General features: G+C 40.9%; 2 protein-coding genes across 2 annotated transcripts; both read left to right on the forward strand.

Annotated features, from left to right (window-relative positions):
• Window positions 1–107: 107 nt before the first annotated feature.
• synpo2b (synaptopodin 2b) lies at window positions 108–7,446 on the forward strand (the record flags this gene model as incomplete). Its single annotated transcript, XM_080722594.1, has 3 exons — window positions 108–792; window positions 2,088–3,973; window positions 6,958–7,446. 3 exons carry the CDS (start codon window positions 108–110, stop codon window positions 7,444–7,446), a joined length of 3,060 nt encoding a protein of 1,019 aa, XP_080578720.1.
• Window positions 7,447–13,620: 6,174 nt separating this feature from the next.
• Window positions 13,621–18,114, forward strand: myoz2b (myozenin 2b; the record flags this gene model as incomplete). The annotated part of the gene is made up of 5 exons (XM_080722595.1): window positions 13,621–13,702; window positions 15,643–15,812; window positions 16,356–16,467; window positions 17,470–17,620; window positions 17,889–18,114. The coding sequence occupies 5 exons, from the start codon at window positions 13,621–13,623 to the stop codon at window positions 18,112–18,114; spliced, it is 741 nt and encodes a 246-aa protein (XP_080578721.1).
• Window positions 18,115–20,262: the final 2,148 nt, after the last annotated feature.

Consider the following 20,262-nt stretch of genomic DNA (forward strand, 5'->3'; position numbering starts at 1 on the left):
AGTTATTCAGAATGTGTGCAATAGTGTTAACTAATTTGTCTTTGTCTCAATAAAGGTAATTCATGAGGCATCCAGGACCTTGTGACAGCCCATAGAGTATTGGAGAGATGGAACGTGAGGCAGAAGACCCAGAGAACAATGGTCACCTGGTCACATGCTCAGATTCAGATAGCTCCAGAGAATTGTGTGTGACAGATTCCCCGGCGCAATCGCACTATGGGGGAAGTGAGAGTGATGCGGAATATTCCGCTGACCCAGAGCCCACTGATATCCCAGAAAGTTATCCAGGGTCCCCAAAATGTCTTCAGCCACAAAGTCCGGTGTCTATATCAGAGCAACAGGCTCTTTATGAACTAAGTGGGAGTGAAGAGGATGATTATTACCATGATATGGATAACATTCGTAACACCGAGTCTCCTGACTTCAACACCATGAAAACAACACTGTCTTCGCACTCTACACGTTCCGACCCAGAGCCAAGCGCAGGCTGGGAGTCGCGCACACAGTCCTTCTCCTCTCCCTCCTCTGACGGCTGTGGTGACGTGACCCCGGCCTTGACCCTGACCCCAGAACATGGTCAGGGTGACAGCAGGAGGCAGGGCCCTTGGACTGGGGCGAGGGCCAAGGAGGACTGGACGCTCGACTCTCCAGAGGAAGGAGGGTGCAGTGAAGCACCTCCTGCTCCTATCTCCTCTGGAATTCCAAGCGAGGGTGCTGAGCAGGCACAGAAGTGGAACTCAGAGTCTGACACAGATCTGTGCAGACCTGAGAGGCGCAGGGCAAGACGAGCACGTAAGTAGTTATATCCTCTAACCTAATTTGTTTGAATGGAGTGTACGCATGCAGCCAGAAGCCCTGTGCTATTCAATGACAGCTAAAGTTTTTCATTGTCCAGTTATTGCCTGATTCGTTTGCATGCTGCTGAATAATGGCTTTGTAGGTACCCCAAATATAGTAATTCTGGCACGACATACATAGCTTTATGTACAAACTTTAAATATTCAATTAATGTCTCCTCCATGTTATTGCAATTTATAATCTGTCAAATTGGAAGATTATTATAAGAGGGTGTGTAGCCTACATACTGTACGGATCAGGGGAGCTATTGAGTAAACAATTAGTGCAAAGGACTGTGGGTGCTGGTTATTTTCATACCATAATATGGGGTCTGTTTGAAGAGGACTTACTGGGTGACTTCCCCAATGAGCTTTGATAGCCAGTGGGATAAGAATAAAAATGACCATGCCTATGATGAGGCTGGCAGAAATGCATTTGACAGACACCAGCATGTGTCCCCCTGCTCTGTCACCCGATCCCTTTTCCACCCCTAAGACATGACTGCAATGGAAAGTTAGCCGTTCACTTGCCTCATGGAACCCCCCTTAAGTTAGCTGTAAGTAAATATGATGCTTTTATTAGTGCACTTGCATCAGCAAGTGTACTTTCAAAAATGTGTTTTGCTTTAATAGTTCACTTACCTATATAAGAAGCATTTAAAATGTTTCTATATTAATATTATTTAATAACATATAATAATAATGATAATACTAACAATAATAATAAGTATTATTATTATCATTACATGTATACCATCCAGCACTGAAGGGACAATAACGGGTCTAAATGATCTTTTCCTTGACTAATACAACACCTCAAATGTTCTGTGCCATAGATATACTGTATATGGTAGCCATTTTGTGTTGGTTCTCTACTACCATAAACTGCCATGCTTTAGTGGAAATTATTATATTATCTAATAATTGGGGTTGAAGAAAGCACTAACTACATTAACTACATAAGGATATTGAAGGACACACATTTATAATAATCTGTATAGTGTACCATACCATTATTATAACATGTATTTGAGATTGTAGCTTATGTTTGTTCTAGATTATCAGTGTTCTTATTATTAGAGAGTATTTTAGTCATGTTTTAATTACTCTTCCTTTCTCTCTGTCTTTATTTCTCTCTCTCTCTCTTTCTCTCTATGTGTGTGTGTGTGTGTGTGTGTGTGTGTGTGTGTGTGTGTGTGTGTGTGTGTGTGTGTGTGTGTGTGTGTGTGTGTCTTTCTCTTTCTCAATCAGGTCACATCGTCAGTGAATCAGAGAAAAACATCAAAGAGACCAAGTCTAAATGTAAGCGCATTGCTCTGACTCTGACTGATGCACCAAACCCTCAAAATAAAGGAGCCTTGCTGTTCAACAAACGTCGTCAAAGGGTCAAGAAGTTTACACTTGTTAGCTACGGAACGCATGAGAGCAGTCTTGACAGCGAAGACCAAACAGAGGAAGACGCTGAGGAAGTCAGATCAATCGGGTTGAACTTTGTGGCAGCTAGTGATTCTGTGCCAGAAGAGGAGTACTCTGTTCAACCCCGAGAGAGCATTTTTGATTTGAACTGGGAAGATCGTGACGAAATGGAGGGGCTGACAGAGACAACAGGAAAAGGTGTAATGATGTTTGCCAAGCGCCGTCAAAGGATGGATGCAATTGCATCAGAGAATGAGGAGCTGAGGCGTAAAGGCTTACCTGTGGATGGGATTATGCCCGAATATAGAGACATAGACAATGCTTATGACACAGAACTGTACGTGCAATCCACTAAGCAGGAGAGTCAAAACTACACAGATGAAAGTATCAAGCAATACCAAGAGGACATTCAACAGATGAACAACTTATCCAATGTGCCAAGACCCCTGGTGCCAAATAGAACTGCCAAGCCCTTCCTAGGATTTCAAACTCGTGCATCTGCCCCTCTCCAACCTCCCGGTAGCATTGTTGGCCCAGTGACAAAGAAGCCTGAACTCAAATTCAAAGTACCTGTGCCCATTAATACAAGTCCACAGGTCTGGTCCCCAACTGGAGACATTATAGCCTCAAGAGATGAGCGCATATCTGTGCCAGCTGTCAAGAGAGGTAGCTTACCAGAGTCAAAGCGGCGAGGTAATAATAAACAGTCACCAGAGTCAGTTAAAGTCTCAGATCCTTACCTACAAAACAAAGGTGACAGGAGGTCTTATAATGAGCCAGAGGAAGATTTGTTTAGTTTAGGTGCAGAGGCTTGTAATTTCATGCAACCCAGAACTGTCAAACTAAAGAACCCCCCTCCAGTTGCTCCAAAGCCTGCCATCAACCCAAACTGTCCTCCTTGGTTGAAGAAGAGTCCTCCTCTTCTAGAAGGAGCTCATCCCCACCTGATGGCCAACCACTGGGCACCAGTCGACTCCCCTCCCCAGTCTCAACCTCAACCAACTATGACTAACAGGAGTCCACAGCCGGCTCGATCACCTGTGAGTATTGAGGTCCTCAGTCCAACCTACAGCCCACGTCAACCATCCTCACCCTCAAGGATTAAGTCATCTGTTAACTCAGGTTCCTCTGGCCCACCACAACAAGGAGACTCACACATCCACTCATTAAAGCCTGCACCTGTTTCTCAGGCCTCTGACAGAGGTATTAGTGGGGCTGTTGATGGTCCACCACTGAAGGGAAGAGGTGCACAGTTGTTTGCAAAGAGACAATCTCGTATGGAGAGGTTTGTTGTGGATGCTGACACAGTGCAGGCTAATAACAAAACCCCAGTCCAAACCCCATCCCCCATCTCCTCACTCCCTAATTCTTGGAGATATTCCCCCAATGTCCGTGCACCACCTCCATTATCCTACAATCCCTTACTTGCCCCTTTCTACCCTCCATCAGCAGCCAAACAGCCTCCTTCCACAAGTCCCAAGATTAAGCCCAAAGAGATCAAAGAGAAGCCAAAAGCTCCCCCAAAGCACATCAACACTTTAGATGTGATGAGACATCAGCCATACCAGCTGGACTCCTCACTTTTTAAATATGGTGCACACACTGCGGACAAAAGTCCCAGCCCCAAATCATCTCCAGCACCAATCTCTAAAGTTACTAAAACCCCTAAACGTATTTCTGTTCATAGCCAGGCAAAAATATCGACAAAGTCCTCTGGGTTGGTAAGTTCCCAATATTCTTCTACCCTCCAACATGCAAAATCAGCCGAGTCTCTAACTACCATAAAAAAAAATGAAGTAGCAAGTGCCCAACCCACATGCAAAGAATGCCCCCCGTCTTTTGAGGACAGCTTAGCATCTTTCACTCCTGCATCCCTGATTGCTAGAGGTGCGCGTCAAATGGCTCCTCGGCCAAAATTCTCAGCTAAAAAGCCAGCAGTAGCAATAGCAAGCAAACAGTGGAAGCCTCTTTTCCTGCAGTAGTTGTTGCTGATCACACTTTGATAATGCAATAATGAGATGACTGCTGATGGCATGGATTGGAAATTAATGTGAGGAAAATGAGTATAGGGTTTTGCACTGTCCAAATGTACAGTAGGTCACTCTTCCAGAATTATGTTGAGATTTATGTTAATTATATAAACGTACAGGCCTAACGTAAATATTTTTCATTTGGCCTGGCTAACTCTGGATGAATGTCTAGACCACAGAAAGAAAATGAATGTGAAAGAGTAAAAACTGAATAATGCATAAGCCACAGAAAAATAATCAGAGTGAAAGTATGGTATGTTATTTTTGTCTGTGGACTGTATGGAGACAGTTTCATCTAGGTGGCAATGAGATTAGCATGGGAGAATGTTATCGATGTAAGTATCAAAGGAAGAAGGTAAAGAAAGTTATGTTTTCAAGTTACAGAAATCTGCACTTTTAATCCCCTACTTTAACCACACAAACTCTAGCATCCCTATTCTGGGGCGAACATTTGGCAAAAATAGCAGATCTACAAGCTCACAATGCATCGCAACAAGATGCGTTGTGAGTTTGTAGATCAATTATTCTTGAAAAAAGAGTTTTAGTATAGAGAGAAAAAAGTAGGGGCCTTTCCCTGCATTTAAGTGGTTATTAACTAGGGAGATGCAATAATGTTAAACAAGAAAATGTGAGGCTAACTGTTAGCATACTCAGGAAGTGCTATCGTTTATTTAAAGATTTTGTCTTGGTAGAGACTTGTCCAGGTGTTGAATCTCTTCTTAAAGCTGCAATTTAGACAATTTTACTTTAATTTTATATTTCATATGGCGTCTTCATTAGTTGTGAATTCAATGACTACATATTCCTGGTAATGATCAAGTCCATACCTTTCTTTTTATTCTGGCCTCTGATTTTAGGATATTTCCTAAAAGTAATTGAAAATATGATTTCCATATTTCCAACTGATTTGAGGACAACGTGAATATGATTGTGTGTATTTCTGGCTAAATTGTATTTGCCATTTTAATGAGTGTGATTGGGGAGATATATGCACTTCTTTTAAGATGCATAACATTTGCAATTCCTTCAGTCTCATTCCAAACGTTTGTGGTATCATAACAACTCAAAGAAGTGTGGTCGTAAACTCTCACTACTATAAATGTGTTTAATATGTGGATTTGTTTTCTTTTAATTGTCAGTTATGGCCAGTCATTTAATTAAGTGAGTAAATTCAACTGACATCATACATCCAAACCCTAATTTAAAAACAGGTGTTCAATTGAGTTGGAGCTATTCTGCTATGGATGGTGTAAATACCAACACAAAACTAATCCAAGAGAAAAATCTGATTTTACCTACAGTATCATCCAGTCTGTCTTTCTGACTTTCTGATCTTTGTCTATTGCACTTCTTGTACACTACAGAATCACGCTATTAAATATATACTTTATTCTGACTTGTGTGTTTCCTCTTTTCTGCATGAAACTTTGCTGTATCTTTCTCAACTACTGTGGTCTCATTCTCTCATGTCTGCACTCATTTCACTTTCTTATTGCACGACTTGCCATATAAGCTTATAGCCTAGCCTTTTCCATGCCTTCTGCAATAGCATAGGCCAGGGGTCTTCAACATTTTCAGGCCGAGGACCCCTTAGTTGAGAGAGAGAAGAAGCGGGGACCCCCACAACCTTTTCATAGATTCATTCCATATAGTTTAATCGTTTGACAGCACAATCATGAGTGTATTTTGGATTCATGTCAGTTTGTGTTTTCAGATATTTAACCACTTGAACTGTCAATACTTAATACACTTGACCTTTCACTTTGTACTGCCCTTTTTCCCCCTCTACACCAAAGCTTTTTGCCGAAAATAGCCAATCTACAAGCTCACAACGCCTGGCAGCGCGAGCCGTTGTGAGCTTGTAGATCGACTATTTTTGGCTAAAGTTCTCAGAATAAACTAGGGTTTAAGTAGTTAATATGAAAAAGAAGAAAAAAGTTTCTATCACTCAAAGATTTGGAGGACCCCCTGTAGTAACTCTGAGGACCCCCTAGGGGTCCCGGACCCCCTGTTGAAGACCCCTGGCATAGGCAACAAACGTCATTCCCACAATTTGGCAGATTATCCCAAAAATATTGTAAATCATGTTAAAAGCAATCACAATCACTGGTCCAGCTTTCTATTCTTCCGTTTGATTGGAGTGATGATTGTGTATCATAGCATGCCCACCAGGCCACTGTGTGAAAGCATGCTTTACAATAGGAACATGTGAAATCATATAGAAGAATGATTTTGCACATAAAACACCTATAAATGATTGTGTTGCCCACCATAACAATGTAATGGTTGATGGTTAAGAAAAGATATGCAAAAATAACTGGGCACAGAACTGGTTTCAACATAGTTCTCATCTTTTCAAAAGTATATTATAAAGTTGTACTCATCTTAAGTTTCTCAAATGCTGAACAGGTAAGTTTTGAAATGAAGCGTATATTCATTGGCATTTGCACTAATATGATAATGCACACTATTTAGGGCATCCAGTAAGCTACAAACCAATTAGGTGACTTTAAGGTTAATGCATTTATTATGAATGTTTTTAAACCATTGTAAATCTTTCCCACAAAAAAACACAAATATGTATTCACATGTAGGATTTTGTCATACCAGATGGTGGCAGCAAAGGCTGCAACGTTAGTGTCACATCAATCAACTAGCATGTGGATTTCTTTCAGGGATTTGACAGGAGGTATTCCCTGAGCCTGCCCAGAAGGCTGCAGTCTGTGTCCTCTCAAAGATCCCTGTCACCTGTCAGCACACCTGGATTCCAGCCATCTTTTGTACCTACACAGCGGCAAACATCTTGGCAGGAAAAGACCTTCAAGCCCCCCTCACCCTGGGAGGCAGCATGCAGAAGCCCCATTGGTTCAGTTGATGATGCCTTTACATTCCAGAGCCTTCAGTCCTCGATCGCCTCTAATGTCAAAGCTGCTGGCCAGCGGAGATCTCTGCCAGAGCCTCCACCTGAGTGGAAGCGCAGGGTGTCACTTGATGTACCCGCTGTTGGCAAAGGGCCTTATGCTGCTGCCCCAGCTTTTCAGAAGCCATCTATAAGCATTACCTTTTCATCAAAGAAACCAGCTTTCTATGGACCTCCCTTTAAGCCAGCTCAGTCTCTCACGTCTGTTAATAAGGTACACATTTCACATGGGACATGGTACTAGTGTAACAAAGTACTCTAGCCCCCTTGTTCAAAGAACGTAATGACACCAGATAAAGTCAAACATACTGTAGATCCACAGAAATATAAATGATATGAAAGTAAGTGACACATACAGTACAGCATTAGAAATGGCCACGTGAGCTATGATAACCCTACTAAACATGCAGATGCTTCACATAGGATCCTATTATAATAGGTGTTGGTGTTATCCTATTATAATTGGTGTTGATGTGTTTATATGAATATTAATTCTCAAATACTGTATGTTTTTCTTTTCTTTTTTATTTATTTAAGTCCAATCACATTCTGATTGTTAATTTGAAAAGCCAAATAGTGATGCTACCACCCCAGCCTCCCCCCTGGGTTGGGGCAAGACAGACAGACAGACAGACAGACAGACAGACAGACAGACAGACAGACAGACAGACAGACAGACAGACAGACAGACAGACAGACTTAACCCAGACAGACAGACAGACTTAACCCAGACAGACAGACAGACAGACAGACAGACAGACTTAACCCATTAAGACCTGAGGCCGATTCTACTAGTAAGACACCTCAGGGTGACTTGCAACCTCAGGGTGACATGCGACCTCGCCCTGGCCATCTGGCCAACCACAGCGTTTCTCTGACGATTCTAGTTGTTGTCATTCTGGGGGGAGTTTGTTCATGTTTTTGTGAGGGTATCATCCCTAGGAGACACGGGGAGAACATGCAAACTCCCCACAGAAAGGCCCTATCGCCAACCCCACCTAGGGTGTGGGCGCTGATGACGCGGAGGGAGGAACACACCGCCCAAATATTATGTCCTTAATATTGATAACATAATATCCTTAATAATGTCCTTAATATTGACAATATAGGAATCTCCATATATGGGCATAAAACGTACGTACGTAATGCCAAGCAAGGACTTTTTATTTTATTTTATCCTTTATTAATAATAATATGTATCCATATACAGTACATACAATATATGTTATGCCCATACATGGAGATGGGCATAAAAAAAACTTACGTTAATTAGTAATGCCAAGCAGGGCCTTGGTGAGTTAGGGCCTTGGTTTGATGCCTGTGGATCTCCATATATGGGCCATATAGGTACCCTAACATTCTCATTTTCGACCTGGAATTTATGACATCAGAAATCTCCATGTATGGACATAAAAGGTTTTTTTCTTTTTCTGGGAATGACCATATATGGACTTTTATACCCTGAAAAATCTCGTAGCTTGTCTGACTGTCAGTACAGGAAGTGACGTGACATCATTTTTATGCCATATATTATGATCATTCTGTACCACATCACTGTGACTCACTGACATCACACTGACATCACTTCCTGTACAGACAGACAGTCAGACAGACAAGCTACAAGGTTTTTCAGGGTATAATGCGACCTTCGGTCGCAACAAATGTCAAGGACCCCCAAAATTATATGTGTTTAGCCACGGACCCCCATCTCAAAATATTTTGTTCCAGGGAACCCAGAAGCAAAGATTTGAGTTAAAAATGTTTGCTTTAAAATATCGAACTATTAATTTACGGAATGTCTGTCTGTCCGCCGTCTGTCTATTAGTACTCTGACGTCATAGTACTGACGTGTCACATACTGGCCATACACACCTATATGGGCATAGGACACGGAACACCATATATGGGCATAACCGGGTGAAACAGTGCCACATTTCTGACATCACTGATACCGCCGCCTGTACTGCACATGCGTCGCCGCCATGATGATGACTGACATCACTGATTGCGACCAAAGGTCGCAGTTTAGTATGAGAAACGGCACATCATGTCTCCGGACGGACATCTGTCCGTGTACGCTTTTTTACGGTCTATGCTGGTCTGACATCACGCTCTGATATCACTGTGATGTCAGGGGAACCACACTAACAATTCCTTTTATGCCCATATATGGAGATCCCTGATGTCATCAACATTAAGCCCATATCTAACAGGACTTCATATGGGAATGCCCATATATGGAGGCCACATTGGCCACATACAGAATCTAACAGAATCCATATATGGCCAAGACAGATGGCCAAGACAGCCCATATCTGTGTGGCTGGTTCTACAGACAGGGATCTCCATGTATGGGCTTAAAAGGGTATGATGCCAGATGTCATAGACATCATAGAACTTTCACATAACGAATAACTGAGTAAGCATGTTTGGGGTCTCATAGCATATCTCCATATACATTACATGGATCTCCATATATGGGTAACTGGTCCGATATACATCACTGGCCAGATGGCCAAGACATGGCGCGAGGTCGCTTGTCACAATTAGGCGTCTTACTGGTAAGTCTGGGTTCTCCAACATTACTTCTGAAACTCCTACATTCAATCCCTCATATACTGTGCACACCCCCGGGCAAGGTCCTAGTATACTGTATATAATTATATTCAAAGATTTGTCATGAATTTTCAAGATTTTTGAATAGCCAACCAATGAGCTATACTGTATATAGGCCTAGCTCAAAATTAAGATGACACAGATTATTTTCTGGTTTTAATAGCTTAATGTATCAGGTACATTTTAGTATTTTGATTAGGTACAGAACATTAGTTATCTGAAGCCTCCATGTTGAATTGTGTTAGCTTTAGGGAAATATGTCAATATAAATATAATGTGCGTGCCAAATCTTAATGAAAAGCAACAGATAAAGCAATGTGTGATTTTAGCAAAGTTGAACTGAATTTATGCAGAGGTTGCAAGAAATGTAGAGAATGTATTAGTATGCTGATTTCTTAAAAGTGGGAAGCGTTTTGGAGATGATTCTGCCTTAAATGTCTGACGTATCAATGATATTTTACTACTTTTAACAACATATTGTATGTTCTATTCACCAGACTTTTTTCCTGGAGTGGTAGCCATTATAGACTTATTATGAATTTACACGTATACATTATATATATCATAATAGTACTGTGTTGGCACTATGTAGTTGCTACTGTAGGTTATTTTGGCACCTTCTGGTCATCTGGTGACAGATATTTGCACAGAACCAACTTCCTACAAGGACGTCACAGACCTTTTGTATTATGTTGCACACTCTCTGCAGAAACTATAGCACGTACAGTATATCATACTCTTGAAGTGACTGCTATGTATAATTTACAAAATATGAAGGTTTTAAAAAATGTTCCTTATTCAGAGGATATATGGGTTTACATGTGAGATACACTATCTATGATGGCACACTGTCTTCTCAGTTTTACTTTTTTCCAAATCACCAGGCACTGAAACATAGAGGTGGACTGTTACTTTGATTATATGAAATATTATTGTATTGCACTTTATAAACAGAGTGAAAAATAAAATAAATACTACATTAGTATGAAATGCTTGTGTTTCACCTTCAACTGAAATTATCTTTCTGTTACAGTTTCTCTGGAATTGATTCCTTCTTCTAAGCTAATGTTCATGAAATGTTAAGTTGCCTCAAGCCTTGTCTCACTATAAGCAGATCCATGCTCCATGCTGCATTAGTGCTGTCCCTCGAGCCTGTTTAGATGAGAATACATGGGTTATGTAATATACATAAACATAGGCTATTACTATGCTATATTAATTATAGCATGGGTCTTCAACAGGGGGCCAGGGACCCCCAGTGCATCCTCAGAGTTACTAAAGGGGGGGGGGGGGGGGGGGGGGGTCTTTGTGTGATAGGATTATTATTTTTGTTTGTTTTCAAATTAACCACTTGAACCCTATGATCACTATTCAGAGGGGGAACATTTGCTGAGGGGAAAAAAGCAGACCTATAAGCTGTGAGATTGTAGATCGGCTATTTCCGGCAAAGAGGATTGATGTTGAGGAAAGAAGAGTAGACCAAGTACAGAGCCAAAGGTCAAGTTTATGAAGCTATGGAATCTATGAAAAGGTATCATAGATTTAAATGTTATACATTATGTAGGGATCCCGCCCTAGTTCATCTCTCTCTTAGCTAAAGGGTCTTTACTTCCTTGGCCTGACCATTTTTGAAGACACCTGCATTATAGAATAAAGTGATTTGGTTTTGGTAGTCTTGCATGACCACAAGCGTTATGACCTTCATACTGTCAGAAATAACTGTATGGCCTCAGGGAGGGATGGATTTGCACCCCCCTCTAACAGTCCTCGGTGAATTATGTCCCTAAGTCAGTAATCGTGGGTACATTAACACAACTTAACTGGAGAGACAAACTCAAGATGAGGTTATGCCCACTGTGAACGTGGCACCTCTCCGTGCTCATATCAGCAAAAATAAAGATGACACAAGGGGCGTGTCCTCTTGGAGGATTTAAAAAGTTAGGTAAATGAATGTGTTCCTGGAGGGCTTCCCTAGCCTTTCGGAGGGCCATTGGACGTGGGTGTTGTTCACAGGGACGTGCTGGGCCCCTGATTCAGCCCGGGAAAAAGAGTTGGAGAGGCCCTCATTGCGAGCTATAGAGAGAGATCTCTCTCTATAGCGCTGCTGCTACTCAAAGATTTGCCATTTCAGATCATGACAAGTGACAAGCCAGTGGGCCAATTACATGAGTTATATTTCCTCGTTGTCGGGTGGAAACCTTGTATGTCCAAAACCGTTTGTTTTGTATTTAAACTAGTGAAAACAGCCGATCTACAAGCACACAACGCCTCACGGTGCGAGGCGTTGTGTGCTTGTAGATCTGCTGTTTTCACTACTTTTGTGCGACGGCCTTGTATGATGAAGCAGGGCTTTGCTTTGTGAAAATTCTACAAATTTGAAACTTGCCCAGCCCCCAAAATGGAACGAAGGCCGGGAATGAACCGGCCGTTCGGGAGTTGTCCCGCTTTTCCCAATGGCCAGCACGTCCCTGGTTGTTCATTCTCTTGGTATAGCTATCCTTGTCCATTGGCGTTTGTGAGTGGCGTTGAGTGTTTGGCAGGTTAAATTTAGCCTATTGATGTAAGCTACATTCCTCTGACAACAGGCACAGAGACACTCTCACAGTTTGGCTTTAGTGTCTGGCAGTGTGAAGAGCAGGGAAGATCATACTACCTAGGTTGACCCCTGAGCCCTCCTTGCCTCCCCTCAAGGATACAGGTTACATACTAGGGACTCCATCACAGGTAAGGACTATAGCCTCGTGCACCTTACATTTTGAAGTATAGAATATAAGTATATCTGTATACATATACACAATATATATATATATATATAAATATATTTTAAAACCTTCAGAGCCTTTAGCCACTTAAACCCCAGCATCCCTATTCTGGAGGGGACTTTTTCCAAAAATAGCTAATCTACAAGCTCACAATGCGGCAGGTTGGGGCGCATTGTGAGCTTGCAGATTTGGTATAGAAGGGAAAAAAGCGGTCCAAGTACAGATGCAACTCATCTGTTTGAGTAAGAATAGAGGGTTTAAGTGAAATGACTGATTGTCATGATTATTGCTGCTTTGAAAGTTCTTTGTTAGGATCAATTCTCCCTTTCAAACAACAAAGCATTATGCATTATGCATTAAAGGTATTTAAAGGCTATGATAAAACAATAAATGTTTAGCATCCGTATTAGAATGTTTGGATTAGATTACAGTTTTCTTATGCTCAAGGGAGGCAGTGTATTTATTTTGTTTTAACTTGAGGTAATTTATAAACTGAAGGAATCTCATTATTGTTTTCAATTATACAATGTAATACTTCTACACATTGTTTGAGAGGTAGACAGTAAGTAATCAATGTGTCAATCAAATTCGCCTACAGCAATGTAAAATAAAGGTATTTATTGGAAAGGGTAGTTTACGGGTATTGGAACGTGTTTATTTTGAGACAGAACAAATTGGAACAACAAAATCTCACAAAGAATATTTGTCTCTGAAATAATAAATACCGTAGTCAACAAAATCTCAGGGGAAAATAACATAACCCGGTGCTGAAATTGTTGTGGTATTCCCTAAAAAACAAACAATTAAACAAACAAACAAACAAAAAATACAACATTTCTAAAATACAGTATATTCTGTATTTACTACTGCATTTCATATGGCAACAAGGACGAAAGGCACCTGCTCCTCTCAAATAAACATTCAAAGAGTTGGGAGAAACTAAAGAATCCCTCAAGTTCATGTTAGACAGTTACTGTACATCCTGTGTCCTTTATGTGTTTCCAGTACTCCTGTGTTCTGCCACCTTTCCAAAAGCCACAATGTCACAATTTTGTACAATGCCGGCCGGAGAGAGGAAGATGCATGCAGCAGCTATTTGCAGAGAAGTCCAAGGTACCAATGGTATGACCTAGAGCTCTGACATGCAACAATAAACAGAACATATCGCCGCTGTCAGGCAGAAACCTTGTATCTCCAAACTTCAAATTTGAATGTTTTTCCTTTGACATTTAATGCCCTACTTCATCATACACGAGGGTCAAGCATAAGTAGTGAAGCCTCCGCAGCCGGAAGTTGTGAAGAAATAAAACAAAAGTGAAAATATCTGATCTACATGATCACAATGTGTCACATCGCGAGGCATTGTGCACTTGTAGATCTGCTAGTTTGACTATTTCTGAAACACGTCGTTCCATTTCCTGAAAAATAACGTTTTTTGGACATACAAGGTTTCCACCCGACACCGATGATATGACCTAGAGCTCCCATGTGAAACAATAAACAGAACCACAATGCTGCTGGGAAGCATCCATTTTGATCTTGGTTCAAAATGTCAGAGCTATATTCACTGGCACTTGCCATAAATAATCTAATGGGATGATTTACAACCTATGGCGACTAATCCTTTGTAGTTGTCCTTTTCAAAAGGCTATTTCTGGGAGGGCGGGTCGGCGGGGGAGTGGGTAGCAGACAGAAAAGAAGGCGTGCGGGCCAACTATGTGGCTGTTGGATATTGTGATGGTTTGTGACAGCTGTGGTACATTCTGTCTATAGTTGTTTGAGAAATATCACGGTCATCCAATAATGATGCACCACAGACTGTAGACACTTATTATAATCTCATATTTAGAAGATCAAGGATCAAGGACATTTGGATATTTTGAAGTTGGTAGCAGTCTGTCTGTGTGTGTGTGTGTGTGTGTGTGTGTGTGTGTGTGTGTGTGTGTGTGTGTGTGTGTGTGTGTGTGTGTGTGTGTGTGTGTGTGTGTGTGTGTGTTGTGCGTACGCGTGTGCGCATGCGTGCGTGCGTGCGTGCGTGCGTGCGTGCGTGCGTGCGTGCGTGCGTGTGTGTGACACAAAAGACTATTGTGACACAACTCCTATTTTCCATGGAAATGGATACACTTCGGTAAATGTTTTGTTAAATTCCAATATTCAACTCATATATTCACTTTTAGGATTTGACTTTTCTTTATATTGTTAACTTCATGAATATTGAACATGATAGGCCAACTTTATTATGATTTGGGTTTGGGAGTGCGCGGTGGCTCAGTTGGTACACAGATTCTGTGGTGGACAAAGTACTGAACCCCGATACTTGAGTTAATGTACCGGTACTTGAGTACTGAGCTGTATATGCACTATTTTCATCATCCAAAAATAAAAATACTCAAGTAAAGTACAGACTCTCAAAGGATTTACATAAGTCCAGTACTCAAGTAATTATAATTAGTTACTGTCCACCACCGCACAGCATGTGCCCATTGTAAGCCAAGAGGATCCGAGTTCATATCCTCAGTCTGTGTCAATGTCGATCCCCTCTATATTAGTCCATACATGGGCCATACGAGATGTTGTTTTACCGAAAGGTGGCAAAGGTTACTTAGCATTTTTGAGAAGCTCTATATCTGTAGATAATATTTTTGTATGATAACCCTTCCTGAGTCACAGATAAATTGGTGTTTACTATACAGGAAAAAATGATTCTGAATCCATTGCATGCATGTGTTTTGCATGAAAAACATTCCTTGGGCTAAGAATGCCCCCCACAAAACTGTGAAAAGTGATGACTCATCACTAAACCATAGTTTTGGTTCTTTGGTTCCCTGCCTATACCCCCACCAAAAAAGAGAAAGAAAACATTTGGGTTTGTGGTGCTGAATGATAAATGTTGTCATATGTCTGGGGTGCTGTTACGAAAGGTTTTAATACAGCTATGTATTGTTGGGAATAAAACTCACCTCATTTTTTGGTACAGCCAAAGGATCTTGTCATAAAACACACAGGAGGAAGGAGGATCTTTATTTAAACTAAGTATATTCTTTACCGTTTTTGTCTGCCAGGGGACGCCGTAATGGATCTGGGAAAGAAGCTCAGTACTCCAAAAGACATCATGCTTGAGGAGTTGTCATTGCTCTCCAACAGAGGTTCCCGCCTTTTCAAAATGCGCCAGAGAAGATCTGAGAAATACACATTTGAAAGTATTCAAAATGAGGCAAACACACAGCTCAATGTAAGTCGTGGTTGTATTCTATGTCATTCAAATCAATAAAATGTGTTACACAGACCATAATATGAATATATTCATGGTTGTATTTGGCAGGCCTTTCATCTATTAATGTTTGGATGTTTAAATAATATTGAATACTCTCTAATGGGTGTGTTTACTACAGTATATGGAATATTGTCCTCATATTACATATTAATCATTGGAAAATTATGCTCTTGGAAAAAGTGTTAGGACACATCATAGATAGGAGGAGACCTGCCTAATGCCCTCACACTCTGATACTCAGTGAGAGGCTGCCCTGGCACTTTGCTACATACTTCCTCTCTTGCTTATCAGTGCCTATTAAGGTGCGTGTGCGTGTGTGCATGTGTGCGTGCGTGCGACCATGAATGTGTGCACATGGTGGATGCATGTGCAAGTTTATGCATGCAAGAGAGAGGGGGGGTAATTAGAAAGGCTGCATTATTTCAGTGACTCAGTGACTGACATTTAAGAAAATAAATTTGAAACACATATATCTAAGAGCTTAAAACACCTGTTTTGCAGAATGAGGTATTAACTGAGAATGCAGAAAATGTTGAAATTAAGGAGGATGATGGAAAAACACCCCCCAACACACCAGCCTCTGGAAACACTAATCCAGATGGTAGTGCCTCAGGTACGTATGCTAGTATACCTGTATATACTGTATTCTATATAACTTAACTAAATATAACTAAATATATTTAGCTTTTAAAATGTATTCATATATTACACTTTATAACTAATAATAGTACCGGTATTGTGCAGCGATTACTTTTTTCTTACAACACGTTCTGCTCTGTGATGCCAATGAAATAAATGGCCACTTACGTAAATAAAAGCTAGCCTAGCGTTATATAATACTCTCATGTTAACAATACATAACAGGTGTCATACAGTCATGATAACTTATATTAGCTCATGGCAGCTGACATATCACTAGGATTATACAAAGCATTTTCCATCTAATTGGCAATGACGATATACTTTCTTATGCTGTGTATATGCAATAGAATATGGCTTGTCAAACATTCAAAGAAAGAGTTGACAAGCATCTGCTTTCCATCCTATTCAGAGCTATCTGTTATACTGTATACCGGTATATACCGGTACTGTCACTAAGGGATCCCAGGATATGTTCTTTCTTGTTGAGCCCCCTTACACATCCTATGATGAGCGCACTCTTAGAGTATGCTCTATTTTAAGATCCCAGATAGTAATGACGGACAAATTATCCTTGTCTGTGTTAACTGTTCTCCAGTTGCTGTTCAGTAATAGTGCTCAGTAGAGTTTCCCACCATTAAGTACCTAATACATACAGTTATGCTGTTTGATATTTTGAAATATCTCCCTATTGACGATATTTACAAGGCGATCATAGACATCAGTGGTTCTCAAAGTGGATTTTAGGGACTCTGTGGGTTCCTTTAGGGGGGGGGGGTCTAAATTGTCCCATACAAGTCTGTAACTCTGACAGTGTACCAGAGTGTACCATTTGTACACTGTCAGAGCTAAGGGGAGACCTTGAAATTTGAAAGTTTGATACACATACTCAGGGGCTGAGAAACCTCATCCCCAGAGTAAAATGGTCAAAAGGGTCGTCTTGTTGATATGGCCAATATTGATTTTTTTTTTCAAGATGCGTCTACTGAGAAGCTGACTGCGCCCAAGATCTACTCCCCATGGGAGCAGGCTATCATAAATGACCCTGCCCTGGCTGAAACTCTGAAAGCTGGCATTCCTGAGCCTGAGGCTAAACCAGAGCTTCCTGACTATAAATGCTTTAACAGGTGAGACTAATTGACTGTAGCTATTTTGTTAATTTGTTTGACCACTTGAACCCTATACTTCAGATGACCGTGTGTGTGTGTGTGTGTGTGTGTGTGTGTGTGTGTGTGTGTGTGTGTGTGTGTGTGTGTGTGTGTGTGTGTGTGTGTGTGTGTGTGCGTGCGTGTGTGCGTGCTTGCGTGCGTGCGTGCGTGCGTGCGTGCGTGCGTGCGCGTGTATGTGTGTGCATGTGTGTGAGGACTGCATTCACACGGTTCATGTCATTTTCAGGGTTGCCACCCCATTTGGTGGTTTCGACAAAGCTCCTCGAGGAATCACATTTAAACTCCCTGAGGTGGACCTGAGTCCCCCACAGTACCCAGAACTCCAGGACCCAGGTTCAAAGCGACCCACCTTCAACCGGACAGCGATGGGATGGATATCTGATGGAAAAACTCTTATTCTACCCACTATAACCCTGGAGCCTGTGCCAATCCCTGAGTCGGATGATCTCTAGATTAACCGGATGAAAACTGCCATATAACCATTCGTGGTTATAACCTATTTGTCGTTCCCTGCGACTACAGTACACAGAGGTCATAATACTAGTCCAGATTCAATACTTGGTTCCGACTGATCTTATAAATACAGTCAGTCTGATAGTACGAAATGCAAGAAATGATTTGAGGTGATTAAAACACAACCTACCCAAAGCCCTCAGTATTTAGTTTTGAAAATAATCACAACTACTGTACAGTAAACTCCTAATTTGATATTGTGTCACTTGCAACAATAAGTAGGCTATCAATGTGGGCTTTTGTGCTTAAACTGGTGCATTTCCTGTATCTTTGCTCAATGATAACCTGTGTGTTGCTATTCAAAGAACATTGTGTGGTGCAGGGCAACATTCAGAAATAGGATTGTTAAAGACGGTTACAAAGATAGTGAAACTAACAGAAATATTTGTAAGGCACTAATCAGCATGTAAATACAGAATGTATGATTTCATCATGACGGCTCAATAATTACAATGTGATTCTACTATTGTATATTTATAATATATAATCTATATACAGTAAGGGGTACTATAGTGTGAAAAACAAGGCTGATAACAAAGTATTAGCCTAGATAAGGGAAGATGGAAATGGCCAGTACATTTTTCATTCAGAAGGGATAGTTGTTTTTTTATTTATGAATACAATAATATTTATTAAATATGTCACCTCACATTTTGGGACAATAAAAAAGCATTGGTCATTTACCGGTACTCTACATCTTGTTTAGCCAATTATGTCCAAATAAATTGTTTTACAAGCAATAGCATATCTACACGCTCACAACACGAGTATACGACACAATGTGACATTGTGACATTGTTGATCAGCGATATTTTTTTAATTCCTTTATTATTATTTTTCTTTTTTTGAATTTTGGGGGATTTTGAAAATGTTGCCCAAAACATGGACACCAGGTTGAAAAGTGCTTAGAGAGACTAAACAATACCAGGGGTTGGGAATTCTCCCAAAGACTGAGTCGTAGACTCTTATCTGTGATGTGATGTAGGATACTAGATAGTGGAACTGTTTCATTCACAATGAGTATAGGTAAGTAATGTTATGTGGTGGACTCCAATAGGAATGGATTGATATTCTAACACTAAATGCTCTTTTTCATTGTTGTACAAACTGTGACCCCCCGCTCTCACCCCTCCCAAAAATAAAATAAAAACTTAAATTGAACATAAATCTCTTCCTCTTTGATGACTGATGGCACTGTAGGGGGGGGAGTGGGACTGAGTTACTAAGGCCTAAGGTGGAGGAGCCTAATTTAATTATTTAGCTATTGAAAAATAGCAGATATACAAGCTCACAGCGCGGCACATGAAAATGTGTGCATAACTTTGAATATATGTATTTTTTAAGCGAACATTTGTAGCTCAAATTTTGCTTGGAACTAAATATTTTGAGATGGGGGTCCGTGCCCTTCACATGAAAAAGTTTGAGCACCACTGACATAATAGAAACATAGGTTTTTCAGAAAACCTTAGAAGGATTTGAAATATTCAAAGATTTTTTTTCTTCAAAAATAGCAGATCTACAAGCTCGCAGCACGCTATGAGCTTGTATATCTGCTATTTTTCAATAGTTAAAGCACAACATGTGAGTGAATCCATGTACTCAGGGACCAGAATTTGGTGCGACACCCCTGACTGTAGTGACATGACATCACATGATATGGCATGTCACAACATGAGTTACATGGCACACTACAATAAACAGGGAGAGTGTTTTCTGCTGGTGATTCAGTCTGAGTGTATCAAAGGGTGCGTTCGGAAATGTGCACCGGGTGTGGTTAGGGTTAGGGGTTAGGTTTAGGCATAGTTTTACTGAGGTTAAGGTTAGGATTAGGTTTAGGGTTAGGCATAGTTTTACTGAGGTTAGGGTTAGGATTAGGGTTAGGTTTAGGCACTCACTACACTGAGCACACACCCAGTGCGCATTTCCAAACGCACCCTTTGATTCACTCGGACTGAAACACCAGCAGAAAACACTCTCCCACAATAAACAAGGGCAATTACAATGACAACCCGTGTTTCAAAATAAGTCAGCTTACCTCTTCCACTGCAGCACCATGTCCAGCTATCTCATCCTTTGTCTATCAAAAT

This window comes from Nannobrachium achirus, assembly GCF_963921795.1.
Source record: "Nannobrachium achirus genome assembly, chromosome: 3".
Taxonomy (NCBI): domain Eukaryota; kingdom Metazoa; phylum Chordata; class Actinopteri; order Myctophiformes; family Myctophidae; genus Nannobrachium; species Nannobrachium achirus.